The 19,113-nt window shown below is 41.4% G+C and overlaps 1 protein-coding gene across 1 annotated transcript in view; it reads right to left on the reverse strand.

Moving 5' to 3' along the window:
* The window catches only part of LOC121434795 (metabotropic glutamate receptor 3), a 212,472-nt gene that overhangs the window by 66,593 nt on the left and 126,766 nt on the right, over nt 1-19,113 (reverse strand). Inside the window, exon 3 of the mRNA XM_041633767.1 lies at nt 15,875-16,730. Within this exon, the coding sequence (XP_041489701.1) occupies nt 15,875-16,730 (856 nt within the window). The remainder of the gene's footprint in view (nt 1-15,874; nt 16,731-19,113) is intronic.

Consider the following 19,113-nt stretch of genomic DNA (forward strand, 5'->3'; position numbering starts at 1 on the left):
CTGAGCAGACAATAGCTAGGCGGGAAGTACAGGCAGGACTTCCAGGCAGAAAGGAAGGAAGAAGGAGATGGGACGACAATAAGACGTGAAAGGAGTCAGACATATAGAATAAAAGAAAGGTAAAAGAGTCATGAGGCAAAATACAGACGAATATAAATGGATTAATTTAACTCACAATAGCAAGTAGGAGAAGCCTAAGCTAAGGCCACACTTCCATAATTAATGAGTGTCTGTGTTGTTATTTGGGAGCTTGCTGGCAGGACAGAGAAAGGCTCATTATGGTAGAGCCGCTCACTGAACTGAAGAACACTATTTCAGCTAAAATAGGTGGTCAACAAGCCTCCAGGAATTCCTGTCACTGCCTTTTCAGCATAGGGTACATGCTGCTGTACCTGGCTTTTACAAAGATTCTGGAGAACTGAACTCAGGTCCTCGTGTATTCGCATCGAGAATGTTATCTATTGAGCTCTCTCCTCAGCCCAAGACTTTTTCTTTTCTGTAATAACCAGCTGGTTTACTATAGGTAAAGAGTATATAATCCTGCCTAGAGAAAAATAAAAATAATCCAGACCAAAGATTCTCAAGCCATTCTATACTTGAATTCATTATGGGATGAAGTTTACAATTAAATTAAAAAAGAATTATCTTTTCTGAATTATCTAACTAATTAAAGTGCGCTGAACTGAATTAAGTTTCCGTTTGTGCACAGCATTTGAAAAACTATGCTATTTTCTGCTTAAAGGACAATGAACAAAAAAACAAAAAATGGCAGATGAACATTAAGGGGCCAAATCTTATAACACCTAATCACATCTGGTGTAGTTGGCTCATGCGCATTGTGATAATTTCAGCTGAGACTTTAGTTTGCAAATTTTTTAATTAATTAATTAATTTACATCTGAATACAGTTTCCCCTCCCTCCTCTCCTTCCAGTCGTCCCCGCCCAAGTCCCCCCAGTCCATCCCTCCTCCATTTCTGTTCAGAATTTTAAGATGTCTTAATTGTGCTAGTCAACCTGTTTGTGCTTTTTGATAAGATTAAATATTTGAGCATTCTAAAATGTTATTACTAACTTCCAAGAACTCTGCCAAATTTTTATTTATGTTGATTCCCGTAGGTTTGGATAAATGATATATAGATGGATTGCCTAGGCTGATGGATTGCCTAGGCTGATGGAGTGTCTAGGCTGATGGAGGAAGTATCTAGGCTGATGGAGTGCCTAGGTTGATGGAGTGCCTAGGCTGATAGAGTGCCTAGGTTGATGGAGTGTCTAGGTTGATGGAGTGCCTAGGCTGATGGAGTGTCTAGGTTGATGGAGTGCCTAGGCTGATGGAGTGTCTAGGCTGATGGAGTGTCTAGGTTGATGGAGTGCCTAGGCTGATGGAGTGTCTAGGCTGATGGAGTGTCTAGGTTGATGGAGTGCCTTGGTTGATGGAGTGTCTAGGCTGATGGAGTGCCTAGGCTGATGGAGTGTCTAGGCTGATGGAGTGTCTAGGTTGCTAGGCTGATGGAGCGCCTAGGCTGATGGAGTGTCTAGGTTGATGGAGTGTCTAGGTTGATGGAGTGCCTAAATTGATGGAGTGTCTAGGTTGATGGAGTGCCTAGGTTGATGGAGTGCCTAGGCTGATGGAGTGTCTAGGTTGCTAGGCTGATGGAGCGCCTAGGCTGATGGAGTGTCTAGGTTGATGGAGTGTCTAGGTTGATGGAGTGTCTAGGTTGATGGAGTGTCTAGGTTGATGGAGTGCCTAGGTTGATGGAGTGTCTAGGCTGATGGAGTGTCTAGGCTGATGGAGTGTCTAGGCTGATGGAGTGTCTAGGCTGATGGAGTGCCTAGGCTGATGGAGGAAGTATCTAGGTTGATGGAGTGCCTAGGTTGATGGAATGTTTAGGTTGATGGAGTGCCCAGGTTGATGGAGTGCCTAGGTTGATGGAGTTTCTAGGTTGATGGAGTGTCTAGGCTGAAGGAGTGTCTAGGCTGATGGAGTGTCTAGGTTGATGGAGTGTCTAGGCTGATGGAGTGTCTAGGCTGATGGAGTGTCTAGGCTGATGGAGTGTCTAGGCTGATGGAGTGCCTAGGTTGATGGAGTGCCTAGGCTGATGGAGTATCTAGGCTGATGGAGTGTCTAGGCTGATGGAGTGTCTAGGCTGATGGAGGAAGTATCTAGGTTGACGGAGTGCCTAGGTTGATGGAATGTTTAGGTTGATGGAGTGCCCAGGTTGATGGAGTGCCCAGGTTGATGGAGTGCCTAGGTTGATGGAGTTTCTAGGTTGATGGAGTGCCTAGGTTGATGGAGTGCCTAGGTTGATGGAGTGCCTAGGTTGATGGAGTGCTTAGGTTTATGGAGTTCCTAGATTGATGGAATGTCTAAGCTGATGGAGTGTCTAGGTTGATGGAGTGTCTACGTTGATGGAGTGCTTTGGTTGCTTTGGTCACAGTGTCAGGACTTGGAGGAAACTGGAGAACGACAATGTAACCTTTCCTGCCTATGTTCTACAAAGTGATTGAGAGCACTATGGGTGTTTATTTTATCTCTAAAGTCAATGGAAGAAGAGTGAAGAGTCATCCTGGTATTGTCGTCCTCAGGCACATTCTTCAAGGTATCATATAAGCTTTCTTTTTCTTCAGAAGCTGTGTTCACTACGTGGGCATTAGCACCCTACTTTGTTCTTAAGAAGCCTTACTAAGTTTAATTTTGGGAAGTACTTCCCATATTGTCTGGATCTATCATGTGACAATCCTCTAAATTCCTCTAAATTCTTAGGTTAAAATCCTCTTATTTAACATGTGATTGCTGCCTTGGAAAGAACATTTTTAATTCTCTGCGTTGATTTTCCAATACCATTTTGAAGAAGTGTAGCTTAGAGAAAGGTACATGGAAGGGGTCACAATAAATATTTTACTTTACTTTGGCAGTATTTCCAAACGACAGTCTTTTAGAAGACAGGTTGTTGTGGCATAATTACGAAGGTGTCCAAAGTGCTAAAGATGTAAGATGGACTGATTTTCAGACAATATGTTAGTTGCATTGACACATGCTCAAGATATTTTCCAACCTTTAAGGTTCTTTTGTATTGTTTCTGTGAATAAACAATGGTGTTTGTTAGGTGGGAGGTAGAAAGAAATATTCCTGAGTGTGGGGGTAGGGTACATCACAAAGTAGTAGAATCTATTTCTCACATATTCCATAGGGGAGGACTACATCACATTTTCTTGTTTCACGGATAAGCTGGTTATGTGCATAAATCAGAATAATTAAGGATTCTGTAACAGTAGTAATAATTACAACTACATTTAATAATTAATAAAATGTCATAGTGCGAAAACATAGGCCATAGTCAGGAACTACATTTCCTGCATGCTTCTGTTCCCTGCCACACAATCCGAGAATGGAAATCCTGCCTACAGTTTCTGGGACAGACAGCAGAGCACAGGTTCTCAGTGCACAAACAAACAAGTGCACGCATTTGTGGTGCCCGCTGAGAACTTGAAATCTTATTCTCGTGACCCCAGGCAGCTGGCCAAGAAGAAAGGAGAGGGAAGGCATGCAGGATATTTGTCTTTTCATTTGGAAATGCTTCTGCTCAGAAGAGCTGGGGCAGTGTCTGTGCTTTTGTGGGAACTAGGCGTGCGCCAGTGGAGGAAGCAAGATCAAGAGCAGTTTGCTCTTTCAGGACTTCAAAGCCCATTCATTTGAAGATGTGGCCATTACCATTTTGGCTTCCTCACTGGGCCTTGGATAGCTCTGTACTTTTCAAGAGGAAAGCCTTACTGGGTTGGGGCCCGTTAAAATGTATTCCTTGAAGTGTAGTGTCCCAGAAAATATGCTCTTCCTGGCTGTGCTCTCTGATTATAGTCCCAACTGTGATCTTTGTTCCTATTGGATGAGTCAGATAGAGAGGTGAACAAGGCAGTGAGTCTGGACTACCATTTTCCTAGTGTGCTCTTCTTCCTAGTGTGAAGAATTGTCAACATAAGAACCACAGCAAGCTGGCCCTGATTCTCTGACCTCATGAGCTTTTCTTTTTACAGTTCAAAGAGGTATTAGGAGGGAAAAGACAGAAAACAACCAAATAAATAATTATAGGATTAAAAACCCACTTTGGCTGTTTATCCTATCCAGTCCTACCCACCAGTCCAACAGGACTTGGGGATTGTCTCATCATTGGTTAGTTAAGCCCCGGCACTAAATTTTGCTCATGGGGTTTAGGCATTTTCTGAGAATAAGGTATACAGCAATTTTCCCATCTAAAACCAAGACTCAAACCAAAACGGAATGAAGTCTAGGGCAGCCCTCTAACCTGTAGTCCCTAATAATCTAGCTCCTTTGTGCTAGTGATTCTGAAGACTAGACAGTGGTTTGTCCTCTGAAACAGAGAAGCATCTGTCTTATTTACTGGGTCCCCAGACCTTAACATTGTATACAAACGCATGTGGAATGAACAAGTCAATACGTCTTTGAGCCTGTCCAGTTAATATTCACTATGTGATCTTGGACACCCTTCTCTTGTGCTAAATTCTAATCTCTTAGCTCTGACCATTTTGGCCTCCTGATCTTACACCGTGGAGTGACTGTTTTGAGTGATTCCTGAAACAATGCCCACTCAAGCCTGGAAATGTCTCAGGGTCCCTCTGGCTGTGCAGCAGGTAAGTGGCAGCTCTTTCATTTCGTTTTCGATTAGGTGTATTCTAGTTCCTATGTCACCGTGACAGCTGAATTCAATGTCTGTGTGCTTTAGTAGGAGAAGATAATCTGATATCCTGAATCTTTGTCTTTGTCAAGTGAGGAGCAGATACAAGCTCACCCTTCAGGAAGGCCTTCTGTAACACTGATTATATACCTGTCTGCTTTCTCAGGGACGCAGTCTCCTTAGAAATTTGGGAGGACTCTGTTTCCCCTGTTACAACCTTTCTTGAATACTTTTAACATTTTCTTGTACCTAAGAGGCACCCAGAATTTTACTCTAATTAGTTTAGAATGTCACATGACATCAAAAGAATTTCTGTTTGACAACTTTAGAATATAGCTGTAATAACTCTCTTGCACAGAATTTTTTAATAATTAAAAGATGCTTTTAAATTCCAGTTTTTAAGAATATCTCAAGTTTTGGAACTTAATGCTCACTCTAAAACTGTGGGTGTTCAGGGAATTGTTAGATGAGAAAGCAACCTAAGGAGCAGCAGCAGCAGGATGGGAAAAAGGAATTTAGGAAGAAAATATACTCTTAACCCATTGACTAGTCTTACATTCCGTCAGTGGGCATTTTGTTAATACATACTGTGTGCCAGAGATCATAGTTACCTGGGATCAAAGATCTTAGCCTACCAGAGAGTCTTTATAAATGTGTCATAGCAACGTGTGGCTCTGTGTGGCACATTTAATCCTGGATTTTCCACTTATCCAGTGAATGACCTTGAGTAAATCACTTCGCACTTGAGTGTTATCTGTAGGAAAGTAATGGATCACCTCAAGCTCTGCTGATATTTAGTTTTGGATTTATCAAGGAAAATAATAACTGATGAAGATTGCTTACACTGAAGTAAGCCATTTCAGAAATCATGCAACATACTTTTTCTTAAAATCTACTTTTAATGAATAAAGTGTATATACTAAATATCCCAATAGACTCATATTATCAGCCTGATGATTATTTTTCTAATTTCTTGTTTGTGGTAGGAATTTAGCAGAATCACTGTATGGGTAGATGCTAGAATGAGCAGCTATACTTTGACCTTGAAGAATCCTTGTGGAAAACAGTGATTGTTTCTTGAAGAGGCATTGCAGCCATCCCATGACTTTGCTCATAAGATGCCTCAGGCACACCCAAGGCTCCTGTATTATTGTGAATTGCACATGATGCATAATAAAAAACTAGAGTCATGATGGTATGTGATGTTCTCTTTTAGTAAGACAAGTAAGTTAGATTAAGGACCTTGGTATGAGGAATACTTTCTGTAACTTTCAATAAATAGAACTTTGTAGGGTTGTTTGGGGTTCAGGTCATCAGAAGAGGCTGGACCTTCCTGCTTCCACATAGTCCTTAAAATTTCACCTTGGATTGCCTTCTTTCCTCAACCAATCTGTGATACACAGTACAAGCCAACACTTCTTCCTTTAGTAAACATTTCTATAGAACCTGTTATATGGTGGAAACTGTGCTGGACATCTAAAATGAGAGATGACTGGTTCTGTTCCTTTAAGGAATTTTCAGTCTAAGTAGTCATGTTCACAAGACTTTATGGTTACACCTCTGAAATTTGTAGGAGACCCACTGTTATAGCAAACACTTGCTCCTCTGACTATTATACTCTTTCCATCTCCTCTCCCACAATGCTCCCTGACCCTCAGGTGCAGGAGTTGTATTGTTGATACAACATCGGGACTAGGCTCTATAACTTCACATTTTGATTGGTTGTAGTTTTCTGTAATAGTATCAGACAATAATAGACACACTCTTGAGTGGACCTAGGAGGCCTCAGCCCTACACAAAGAACTATTGTCAACTAAGAAATGCTAAGAGCAGGAGAAACAGTCTTCCTGGGAAAAAGCACATTGATTGGTTATCTAACACTAAATGGCCACACACACACACACACACACCACCACCACCACCACCACCACACAAATTATACAGATGGAGCAGGTTGCACTTATATAGCTATAAATATGTATATGCATACATATATGTGTATGCAACAACAATTAATAAAAAGCAAGTCTATGAATTTGAAAAAGAACAAGAAAGGGATATGTAAGAGGGTTTGGAGGAAGGAAATGGAAGGGGAAATGATGTAATTATAATCTAAAGAATGTAAGAAAAATGTACAATCAGAAGAGATGGTAAGAAAACTTGACTTTGGGTATGAAATGCTTTTCATAATAAATATTATCATACTTGAGATGCATCAGCAAATGAAATAGGCAGTAGCTTTTGTTTTCATGAAACTTTTCTGAGGATAAAACAATAAGGAATAAACATAAACACAATAAATGACAATGTATATGATACAAGGTAAAAGCAGCCACCTATGGGGTGAAAATATAAAACAAACTAAGGGAAATAGGTACCTGTGATGGGAGTCAGAATAGGGATGGATGTATTGCAATTTTAAGAATGGCCAGAGTGACATTTAAGTGAAGGCACAAAGAAAGTGAAGGGATTTATTAGCCTTGGGGTGTGTTGGGAAGAATTCCATGTAGACAACAGGCAAGGAGACAGCACCCCCACATAGCCTGGTATGAAGAGTGTTCGGAGTGAAGCTGGAAAGGTAGACTATGGATGATAACCAGGCAGTGAGGCTGGGGTGGGGCAGCACAGGTTGGGTTTACAGGGCAGGGAAGGGTTATGTACCGAGTGTCAGTGAGTGATGTGGGAGGGCTGCTTAAAGAGCATGGGGCAGATGAGATGCTCGTTCTGCTTTGTTGTTGGTTAGAGCATAGGTTGTGGGGGTTGGTGAGGAGGGGGCCAAGCAAGCATCCTGAGGATATCGTGGAAATTCAGGCTAGACACTGGCAGTCTGGATCATGTAGAGAACTGCTGAGGTGTTTTGGGATATTTGTGCACTGTGTGAAGATACATTGCTTGATTGGTTTGCCAAAGAGCTGAATGGCCAATAGGTAGTCAGGAAGTATAAGTGCAATTTCCAGGGACAGAAAGAGACAGGAAGAGGAGGAATTGAGGGGCAGGAGACCCCAGCAGACACGGAGAGGAAACAGGATATTCAAGGTGGAATATCATAGAACATAGATTAATGTAAATGGGCTAATTCAAGCTATAAGAGCTAGTTAGGAATAAACCTAAACTATAGGCCAAGTCTTCATAATTAATATAAAGTCTCTGCATCATTATTTGGGAGCTGGTTGGAGAGACAGAAAAAGACTTGTTAATATGGTGCCAAACATGAATATCTAAATTTAGGGCCTGAGAAAGGTAAGGAAAATTCTGGACAAGGAGTAAGATGTGCATTCCTAGTGTTGCAATCTCTCTGGCGGGTCAGTGCTTGGTGGTGCACAGAAACACAGCTCCTGGCAGCTGCCCATGGGCCAGAGCCAGTCACCACCACCATGTGCCAGCACTTTACTCTAAGCTGAGCCACATAGTGGCTGACATGGCATTTTAAGCCTTGTCTCAGAGTATCAGAGCACTGCAGGCATTTAGTAAAGCCAGGTCCAGACACAGAAAACTTATAAAAATGTACCACATACTTAAAAAATGTGTTTAGATGCTGAAGAAAGAAAAGAAAATGGGTATAGACAGTCATAAAAATAGTTTAAAAGTAATAAAGTCTTTAAAGAGATTATATATATATATATATATATATATATATATATATATATAGCCACATAAAGATGAGAAATACACAGGGCCTCTGGATTCTTTATGGAAACTGCTGAACCAAACCAGTCTATATATTTCAAGAATGTCTTAACTTCAGAATGGAAGTCATAATGCCTTGGTGTCCATAGTAAGCAAAAAGTTATGGATCTATTCAAATTAATAAAGATCAGATTTGTTCAGGGGAGATCTCCTGAGGATCTTGGCTACAAACATGAGGGAAAATAACCAAGAGAAACTACTAGACGGGTGACATATTATATGCCAATCTGTGGACATGGGAACACCTCTGAGACTGGATGAGACTTGATCAATCCTGTTGTCTACTGAGTTCTCATGACTTATCATTACAATGTCATCCTTTCATATGGCATGAATGGAGGTTTGGTTATACATTCCAAATGGATTTATAAAGTTGACAGATGCATTTTGCCTGCTCAAACATAAAACAAAAGCATCATCTTTAGCTGCCTTGTACACACTGCACATTCCATACTTGTGTAATGCAGATAAATATGTGTTATCTTTACAAATTTGTGTGTTTTCAGAAATAAAGGACCAGTCATCGATGAAAACAAGCAGCCCATGTGATACAGCCTTTCAGAATGCCTCTGAAGCAGTTTCCTCAAAATTCTGCGTCCAAAACAACTTTAAAGCTGCTAGCTGAGATGGTCCAGTCTCTTAGACTACTTTAGCCAGGACTTCAAAGAAGCCCTGCACTTTCCAAGCACACAGAAACTGGACAAAAAAATGATACAGTTATCTCTATCAGGACTTGACCATTGCTCCAATTTTCTCAGGGTTCCCTAAAAATGTCATCACCCCCAGATAACAGGAACCAGTCTGGAGAACACAGCACTCATGTTCCCAAGAGGTAGGGTGGTGGTTTTAGGTCATTTGGTGTGTCCTGGATGTTTATCATCATTTAGGGGTTTGGATACAAGTTGTTGTTTGACACAGCCATATCTTATGGGTATGGCAGAATTCATAATGCCAACATATCTGTTTGGCAAGACCCAGCTAAGTAGACCCACATGATGGCTGCCATGTCATCTTTGGTTTTCATCTTCACCTGTTGCATACTTGGGGGACTTTTAATATTTGCACAATTTGGGAATACCAGATTCATAAAAAATTCTTATGTATCATTTATGCCTTGTCTCAGGAATGCTATTTCTAAGTTTCCCCAGGACAGTCCTGAACATGCATGTTTGTCCCCTTGCTTTAAGGAAGATATCCTTATATAATTGAAGGTCTTCCTTACACGTTGGAGGATGTGACATATATAAAGAAGCCAGAAGTCTCTTTATGAGTCTATGAGAGACTATTAAAACATCTGCCTATGTACTTGCTCAGAAACAAGATATTCAAAACAAATTAAACTCAAAAAGGTCAACAAGATTTGGTGGGCTAGAGGAGTTGGCAACAGATTGGACTACAAGCCTCTTTCTACTATACACTCAGGCAATTACATGGTGTATACAGCAACAAAATTAGACTAGCTGAAGTTATCTCTTTCCTATAAACAGATCCATACTGATGGGCAAAGAATGGTGTAGAATAATGATAAAAGAATGAGATGTCAGGGCCTCCCTTTCTTAGAAAAGTTAGCTAATGCAGAGCCATTATGGTATCATATAACCAAGAACAACAAAATGTCAGGATTAGACATATAAACAAATTCTTAAAGATATAAAATGTAAACATTATATTATGTCAGAATTTGAATAATAACTGCAGCAACTTTTGCTTGAGGATATTTCTTGGGCACTCTAACCATTAAGAGTTATTAATACACTGTTTGAGATATGACAATCTGCCTGGACTAACTTGGAGATTTTGTTTTGGTCTAGTGTCCTTGAAGCAACCAGAACTACCAGTATGAGAACAGGCTAACACATGCCTCTAGATTCTTAAAAATTTGGTTATGGGATTAATGAGTAACAGTAATAACTCTGTTTATCAATGATGTCAAAAATTGAGGGAAAATATTGGAAATGATAACACTGTTCTGCCACTGTTTATTAATGATGAATAAGAGATGAGCCAAAGGAAGTGAAACACATGTCCATAACCAAAAATGAAACAATATATGTTTTAGAACAACATGAATGTATCCCTACTTACTAAATTCTGTATAAATAAAGAAGCACTCTGGCTGCTAGTTAGTCAGCCTGCAAAATTCTCCCAACCATCATGGCCTGGCTCACTCCCCTCCCTCGTCTACTCCTTACATCCCCTGCAGGAACCTATGTCTCCACCAGAGATGTGCCTCCTCTCTGTCCATCTCTCCAAAAACAAAACCAAGAAGTGTCCTGTGTTTGATTCCTCCCATCGCCACTCTCGCTTCTACCTACCTTCAGACCTTGCCCTCATCTGGAGCTGGATTCTGACAGTTGTTGGTCATGACCAGAAAAAAACTGAGCAAAGGAAATTAGGTTCAGGGATCTCTTTCTGAATGGAAAAGGGTGAGAGACAGTATAGAAATGACTGAATAAAGGGGTGAATTGTTGAGTCTACTTTTGAATAGCCCCTAGTCTCATATATATTACTATGGAATTTGTAAATTAATCCAAATTTAAGGTTATTTTTGTTATACTGCATATATGTTCCTACTCTTTTTTTAAAGATATTGTACCTATGCAGATCTCTTTAAAATGTAATATATGATTAAGAAACACAGTTAGTCATCTATAATAATCAAACTTGTAGCCATGTAAAACATGTTTTAAAGGTTAAATGGGGATATATTTTAGATAAGTAGGTGGTCTTCAAATACTTCAGAGACCTACAGAATATGGCATGTACGGGGTGTTTCAGTGACCTAAGCTTTTCATGACAGTGAGACATATCTTCTCCTGGCAGCACCAATCTACTTCATAAAAGAATTATAGGAACTGAAGAACCTCCATATGAAGTTTGCATTTTTGTGGCAAAAGTTAGCCACTGGGCAAGAAACTGCCCTTGATGCAACAGACGATCAGGACACACAAAATAGTGATTGCTGAAAACTCTCAAGACAAGGTAGACAGTCCACCTAATTCCTGCCTCACAGAAAAGTCTATCAGATATGCTAGGCTTGTAGACTGAAGATGGGAGCTGCAATGTTGCAGAAAAAAAACTTGCCTGACAGTCCAGGGAGCCAGATATCTCTGTCATTTCTATAATATTAGAAGGTTCGTGTTCTGTACTTCCTGTTTACTCCTGTTTATATTCTTCTGGGTCTCTGATAGAGTGGAGACAAGATATTATGGTTACGGTTTTCCTTGTTACCAAATTCAGAAAAGAAACTCTCAAAAAAAGAGTTATAAATTATATAAGACTGAGGGACATAAAAGTTTAAATTGTTTATTAAAGAAAATGTGTTGAGGTCTAAAAAGATAGTTTTGGTTTGGTAATACAAGTTAGGTCAACTCACCAAGATGGGATAGATAATGGAATATTTTCTCTGAATTTGCCAAAAACAGATAGACTGGACATTGTAAATCTAACTATTACCCGATAATTATTCTTACTGTATATAGTTTTACTGTGTAAAAGTTAAAACCTTTTCTTTTTATTTAGACAAAAGGGGGGAAATGTTGTGGGATATTTGTTTAGTGTGTGACGATATATTGCTGTGATTGGTTTAATAAAGAACTGAATGACCAATAGGAGGGATAGGTGGAATTTTCAGGGAGAGAAAGAGAAGGAGGGATCAAGGGGCAGGATGTGCAAGATGGAAACGAGGTAATACCACATGATAGAATACAGCAAAATAAATGTCCAAACTGAGTCAATTCCAATACTGGAATTACCTAGTTGGAGCATGGCAAAACACCAGGGATTATGTGACCAAAGTCCTATAAAAACCTAGCAGTTGAAATGTAGAATTGACGGTATTTTTCCCTTTACAGGGTCTTGGGTGTACTTGGTAGAAGCACACGGCCAGGAGAGGACTTTTTGACCTATTTGGATAGGTGTGGCAGTGCCCTAGCTTAGTGCTGACTACGAGGCCTACTCCACTGAGTTAGTTTGCGAGTAAGAAAACCAGATATTGATGGAGGAAGGTCATTGGTTAAATAAAAAGAAACTTCTTGGCCCTCATTGGTTAGAGATAGGTGGGAGGAGTAAACAGAACAGAACGCTGGGAGGAAGAGGAAGTGAGCTCAGACTCCACAGCTTTCCTCTCGGGAGCAGACGCCTCAGAGAGATGCCATGCTCCTCCGCTCTCCCGGGCAGACGCTCGCGATGAAGCAAGCCGCCAGGTTAGACATGCTGAATCTTTCCCGGTAAGACCGGTGCTCACAGATTATTAGAGATGGGTTGATTGGGATATCAGAATTAGCCAGTAAGGGCTAGAGCTAAAGGGCCAAGCAGTGTCTAAAAGAATACAGTTTGTGTGTTGTTATTTCGGGCATAAGCTAGTCGAGCAGGTGGCTGGGGTGCTGGGAACGCAGCCCCGCCGCTCCTTATTACTACAACAAGATATTATTTCAGAAAAGAAACCTGAGATACACCTGGTTTGCAACTGTCAACAAAATTAGAAGAATTTCCCTTGGCAATTTTCAATTAAGGCAGTGCCATTGTAAATGTTTATAATGTTTCAGCTAAGTCTAAGCTTTAGAATATATACATAAACTATCTCCCTTGCCCCATATAAATATAAATATAAATATGTTTCTTATTTTCATGCATATTTACTTTGTGGCTAGTCTAAATTACCTGTGTTTTCTGCAGTTTAGATCTGTCTTCCCCTTTCCTACTGTCTTTATAAATATAAATATGTTTATATTTATATGAGGCCAGGGAGATAGTTTAGTCAGAAAAATACCTGCAATGCAAGCATGAGTTTGTGAGTTTGGATCTAATGCGTGCGTGCACGCGCGCACACACACACACAGACACAATAACCAGGTGTGGTGGTGGTGTATATCTGTAACCCCAGTGCTGAGAAGGCAGAGACATGTAGGTCCATGAAGCTCTTTGGTTACCCAGCTGAGCTGATATGATGAGCTCCAGGTTCAATGTCTCAAAAACAAGATGGAGAACAATTGTGGAAGACACATGACATCAGGAAACATGCATACACACACACACATCAATAAGACACATGCATCTGCACCTACCAGCACAAGTGCACACCTCTCATACCCGTGTACCCATACACAGAAATTCACACACATAAACACAACACACACACACACACACACACACACACACACACACACACACACCACAGATCACCATAAACTCAACATGACATTCTATAATCTATATTCTATTCTACATATATTCCTCTCAAAGAGGGACTAGAGTCATATAATCAATTTTTTATTTTTAGAAATATCCTTTTAGGCAAGTTTTAAATCTTGGTATCTTTATGATACATTAGTGGCAGGCAGTCCTTATTTCCATGCATATTTACTTTGTGGCTAGTCTAAATTACTGTGTTTTCTGCAGATTAGATCTGTCTTCCCCTCTCCTACTTAGAAATGGAGAGTGATGGGCAATGCACAACTACTTGAGAAGGCCAGAATGGCACTTTGTGGGGAGGTCTGCACAGGCAAAGAGAATTGCAAAATCGAAGCCGGTAATTGAGTAAGACAGAGAAAACGAAGGTACATTTGTTCTGTTTGTCTACGTGTGGCCTTCTTTCTTTGCTTTCCTCAGCTTTTTATGACCCAAGCAGTCAGAAGAAGGAAAATGTGTGGTTACCTTGCAAAGGCCCTCTGAAATCTGAGTTTCGTTTGTTTTGGTTGTTAATGAATGAACCTGTTGTATATAGTCTCAAAGTGGGGGGCAAATAGGCTAACACAGGTAGTCTGCAGGTGTGAGATGTGGACCTAGATAACTGTCTTTAAGAATCATGTCTTTATGGAGAATTCATATATATATTTGAAGGAAAGATACTGTTTGATACTGGCTTTAGGATCTTATTTCTTTGGAGATGTCAGTAGAAACTGATAAGAGATTCTGAGATGAATGGTATCTCTCTCTCTCTCTCTCTCTCTCTCTCTCTCTCTCTGTTTTTCGAGACAGGCTTTCTGTGTGTAACAACCCTGGCTGTCCTGGAACTAACTCTTGTAGACCAGGCTGGCCTTGAACTCACAGAGATCCGCCTTTCTTTGTTCCCAATGGGCTTAAAGGCATGCACCACCACCACCAAAATGGTAGTTTGTTAATAACATGTTTTTTTTTCTTTCTGTTGTTTGTTTCTATATGAATTGATACAGTGTGTGGATGAAGGACAAGAAATACTTAATCTCTAGTACTTCCTGTAACCATTCTAAAGGTGTCTCCATCACAAGGATAAAAAGGATGTTGGCCTTACTTCCTTTACTTTTGTCCTTGGGGGAGATTGAAGAACAAAAAACAGGCAAAACTGCACCATGGCATACTTGGGCTTAGTTTCAAGGCTTCCGTGAAGTATACAGGAAATATGGGATAGACGCCAATGGCCTTGGTCCTCCCCCACTACTGTTGGCAATGTTACAGAATGAGTTCTAGGTGACTACCTGCAAAGAAGATGTGGGGATTTTAATTGCTCCGGAACATATGGCTGAAGCATATAAACTTCCAATACTCAATGAATTGAAATTGATCATGCAGACCAGAATCATTGCTTAATGGCATGGGAGACTTGTAGGCTTATGGACACCCTCGATCACTATAAATAAATGCTTCTTACTATTTTATAATTTGGCTTTAATTTCTCAGAGCCGTCAAACCTCAATGAGAATGCAACGCTAAAGACTGTGTTTTTAATAGGCTAATAATGTGAAACTGTACTTAGAAATATTTATGTCCCATTTAGAAGTAGATTAAAGGCAGCAATATTATTTTTGGAGGCATTGTACAGTTACTGATCAGAATGACTTCAATCAGTCTTCAATTTGTTTCTATTCAGGATCGCAGAGAAAGCTGCATTTTATAATGGAATTTGAGAGAACCCACAACTTCTAAAGCCCCAGGGGAATGTTTTTGTATTGCAGAAGAACTAGACCACAGTGCCTGGGAGCCACCATGGCTTTCTGTTTGTCTTTCCTATTCTGCTCCTTATTAGGCTCTGGGAAAAGTGACTTTTTCTCACCCACGGTGACAGTTAGGTGATTCTTGTGCTCAAATCATCTACAAGAAGAGCTTGGAATTCGTGTTCCTTAGACAGTTGCCAATTCTTCTAGGGAAGATTAAATGCCCCTATCATACATGCCATACCCTGCAGTTAACAAGAAAGAGGGTCAATGTAGCATGGCCCCATCTCTGCGGTGACCGCAGTGGGACCGTCAACCCGGCCTAAGGGCCTTCCACTTCCATGTGGTATAGCAGCCAAGATAGTCGTCAAAAATGAACAGGACTAAAAAAAAAAAAAAAAAAAAAAATGAACAGGACTATCAAAGGGCTATCGTTGCATTTTGGGATGTTTAAGATTATGAACCCCCTTTTGTGTGGCTCTAAACTTCTAAAGCAGGGATGTCTGGTGTTAGGGGCAGAGGCATTTGGGTTGTGGTTAAGTCCACCTGTTTATATCACAGAAGACAATTTAAGGGTCACTGCTTACCCGTGAAGTTGATTTTCAGCAAATAATCCTTGTACAATTTCTTTCCGTCCAGGATCTTCATCGCATCACAGAGCTTGGTGGTGTTAGGACAGAGGGTACGCTGCATTTTGTGCAGCGCATGCGCCATGGCGTAGACTGCGTTCACCACAAACATGATCTTGGATTCTTGCTCATAGTTGCTGCTGTCAATGGCCAGGTGCTTGTCGCAAACCCGTCTGTGGTTTCTCTTGTTCTGGAGGCTGCACTGGAACTTCTGCTCCCAGAAGTCTCGGAACCAGGGGTTGCGGTGATTGTTGTAGGGGTTGAGGCTCTGGAAGTAGCGGTCGAATTGGCGAACAGGATGGGACGCCAGCTCCAGGGTGATGGCTCCGTAGGCTACGTGCTCACTGCCCTTGACGATGCTCTCCTGCGCGCCCCAGCCGTCGCTGGCCACCCAGGTGAAGGAGGCATTCACGCGGCTGGCTGCGGCGATCAGCTCTCGGGAGTCATCACTGCGCATGAATAGGACCACGACCCGCGCGTTGGGCTTCTGCAGCAGCTCGCGGATCACGCTGTCGTAGGACTTGCGAATGTTGGAGCGGCCCACCTTCTCCGCAGTGGCGATGCAGATGTTGCGCAGCCGGGCTTCCTGCTCGAAGGCCTCAATCCCCGTCTCCCCGTAGTCACCCTCAGAGGCGACAGTGGACACATAGGTCCAGTTGAAGAAGCGCAAGATCTCGGCCATGGCTTTGGCCTGGTAGAAGTCAGGGGGCACGGTCCTGGCAAAGTAATCATAGCGCGACTTGTCGCTGAGTTTGGCGCTGGTGGAGGCGTAGCTTATCTGAGGGATCTGGAAGAGCCTCAGCAGGTTTGCCACCTGAGCAGAGAGACAAGGAAAGCACCTTTTAAAAAAAACCTCAAGCAAATGATTGTGCATAAGAAATATTAACACAATAAACGTCTGTTAGCAGCTTCTTTTTCATGTGGAGGTCACTTCTTGAGACATTAACCGGATGCTTTCCTGAGTACAGTGTTTAGATATTGGGGAGCCAGTAGGAAGCAAGTAGCGTATGCTGTAGGGAGAGCACGTGAAAAATGGAAGGTCATCATGACTGGAGCTTTTTCAGCGCGGCGCTAGACTCTAGGCTAATGAAACCCGATCAGAGGCTCTGAACGTGGTTGTTTTAAGCTCCTGAGGTCCTGCTATAGCTCAGCCAGACAATGAACTACAGTGAAGTGGCCAAATTCAGTTTTCAGACAACTTGGCTGTGGCTGTATAGAAAGATCCCGGTGTTTAATTCTCACTTCCCCCTCTTTTGCTAAAAATGGCAATCTCTGAAAGAGTTTAATTTGGGAATGGAGTGCCACATGGACAGTCCAAATTAGATATTTATTATCTGGGTTAACACAAAGGAAAAAAAATTCAATTCTATTTAAATTCTATTCCGATCGTCTAAAATTTTAGGTATATAATTTGATAAACTTCTGAAACTACAGTAACTTTTTCTTTGCCTTGTTTTTTCTTAAAATTTGTAAAAGGAAAGCATACAGATATGTATTGTACTTTCAGTTAAAAATCAATTGAAGAAGTATTGATGACTCTGTTAAGAATGATTGAGTACTTTGAAATAGTTAAAGCCTATGCCGAGTAAAAAAATTAAAGTTTTTATAAGTCAGCTATCAACATTTCACTATTTTTATTTATTGTACGAGAAAAAAAAGAAAGTGATCCCAGTTTATCAAGGAGTGCTGCATAGATAATTTTAAAATAGTATAATTGTACAGATCAAAGTATATTATATACATATTCCAATAAGATATGCAGGATGGCACACACATTCAATCCCAGCACACTGGTGTGTGGGCGGGGGAAGGGGTCGACAGAGGTAGGCAGATCTCTGAGTTTGAGGCCTTGTCTACAGAGTGAGAGCTAGAACTACCAGGGCTGCACAGAGAAACCCTGTCTCGAAAACAAAACAAAACAATTAAACAAGAGTATTTTTTTATTCTTTCTGACTTCTGAAAGGTTGTCTTTGTGGACTTTACGTTACATAACTGTCTCTGTCAACTTTAATAGGCCAACAAGTTGAGTATTTCTGAAGACTATATCCTGGGATGAGTTTAGGTCCTTTGAAAATTTTCTTCTGGCAAGTGAAGTTTTGCGTTTACATATGACATGCAGGGAGATCAGCTTGAGATGGGCTGCTCTGAGCCCAACAGAAGCAACATGACGCCATGGGCATCTGAGTCCTGATTAATACCCATTTCATGTAGCAAAGGAAACCATCAACCAGGTTTATACACAGCGACACAGCATGGAATTGGAGAGCTGGCCTGCTATTAAGAATAACACAGATATAGTCAGTGCTATCAAAAATATTTCCCAATTCCAGTAACTCTCACGTAACTCCGGCTGGGAATTCTGAGATGTGACACACCAAATAATGGAGAAATTAGAATCTCAAGTGGAGGTGAAAGGTTGGCTGTATCGGAGGAATGTAGCTCTACTCTGCTAAGGACAGGATGACATGTTTACATTGACCCATCAGAGCACAGGGATGACGTCCCTACACTACCCATCAGATCACAGAGCACAGAGCACAGGGATGATGTGCCTACACTACCCATCAGAGCACAGGGGTGACATGTCTACACTCCCATCAGAGCACAGAGCACAGGGATGATGTGCCTACACTACCCATCAGAACACAAAGATGATGTGCCTACACTACCCATCAGAACACAGGGATGACATGCCTACACTACCCATCAGAACACAGGGATGACATGCCTACACTACCCATCAGAACACAGGGATGACATGCCTACACTACCCATCAGAACACAGGGATGATGTGCCTACACTGACCCATCAGAGCACAGAGCACAGGGATGACATGCTTACACTACCCATCAGAACACAGGGATGGCGTGCCTACGCTGACCCATCAGAGCACAGGGAAGACATGCCTACACTACCCATCAGAACACAGGGATGTTGTGCCTACGCTGACCCATCAGAGCACAGAACACAGGGATGACATGCCTACACTGACCCATCAGAGCACAGGAATGATGTGCCTACATTACACATCAGAGCACAGGGATGACGTGCCTACATTACACATCAGAGCACAGGGATGGCGTGCCTATGCTGACCCATCAGAGCACAGGGATGGCATGCCTACACTGACCTGTCAGAGCACAGGGATGCTTTTTCTTATTCAGGCTAAGTGCAGGTGGCCCTGAATTGGTACTGT

The sequence above is a fragment of the Microtus oregoni genome, unplaced genomic scaffold (assembly GCF_018167655.1).
Source record: "Microtus oregoni isolate MIOR12 unplaced genomic scaffold, Mior012 000044F_ref0000062, whole genome shotgun sequence".
Classification (NCBI taxonomy): Eukaryota; Metazoa; Chordata; class Mammalia; order Rodentia; family Cricetidae; genus Microtus; species Microtus oregoni.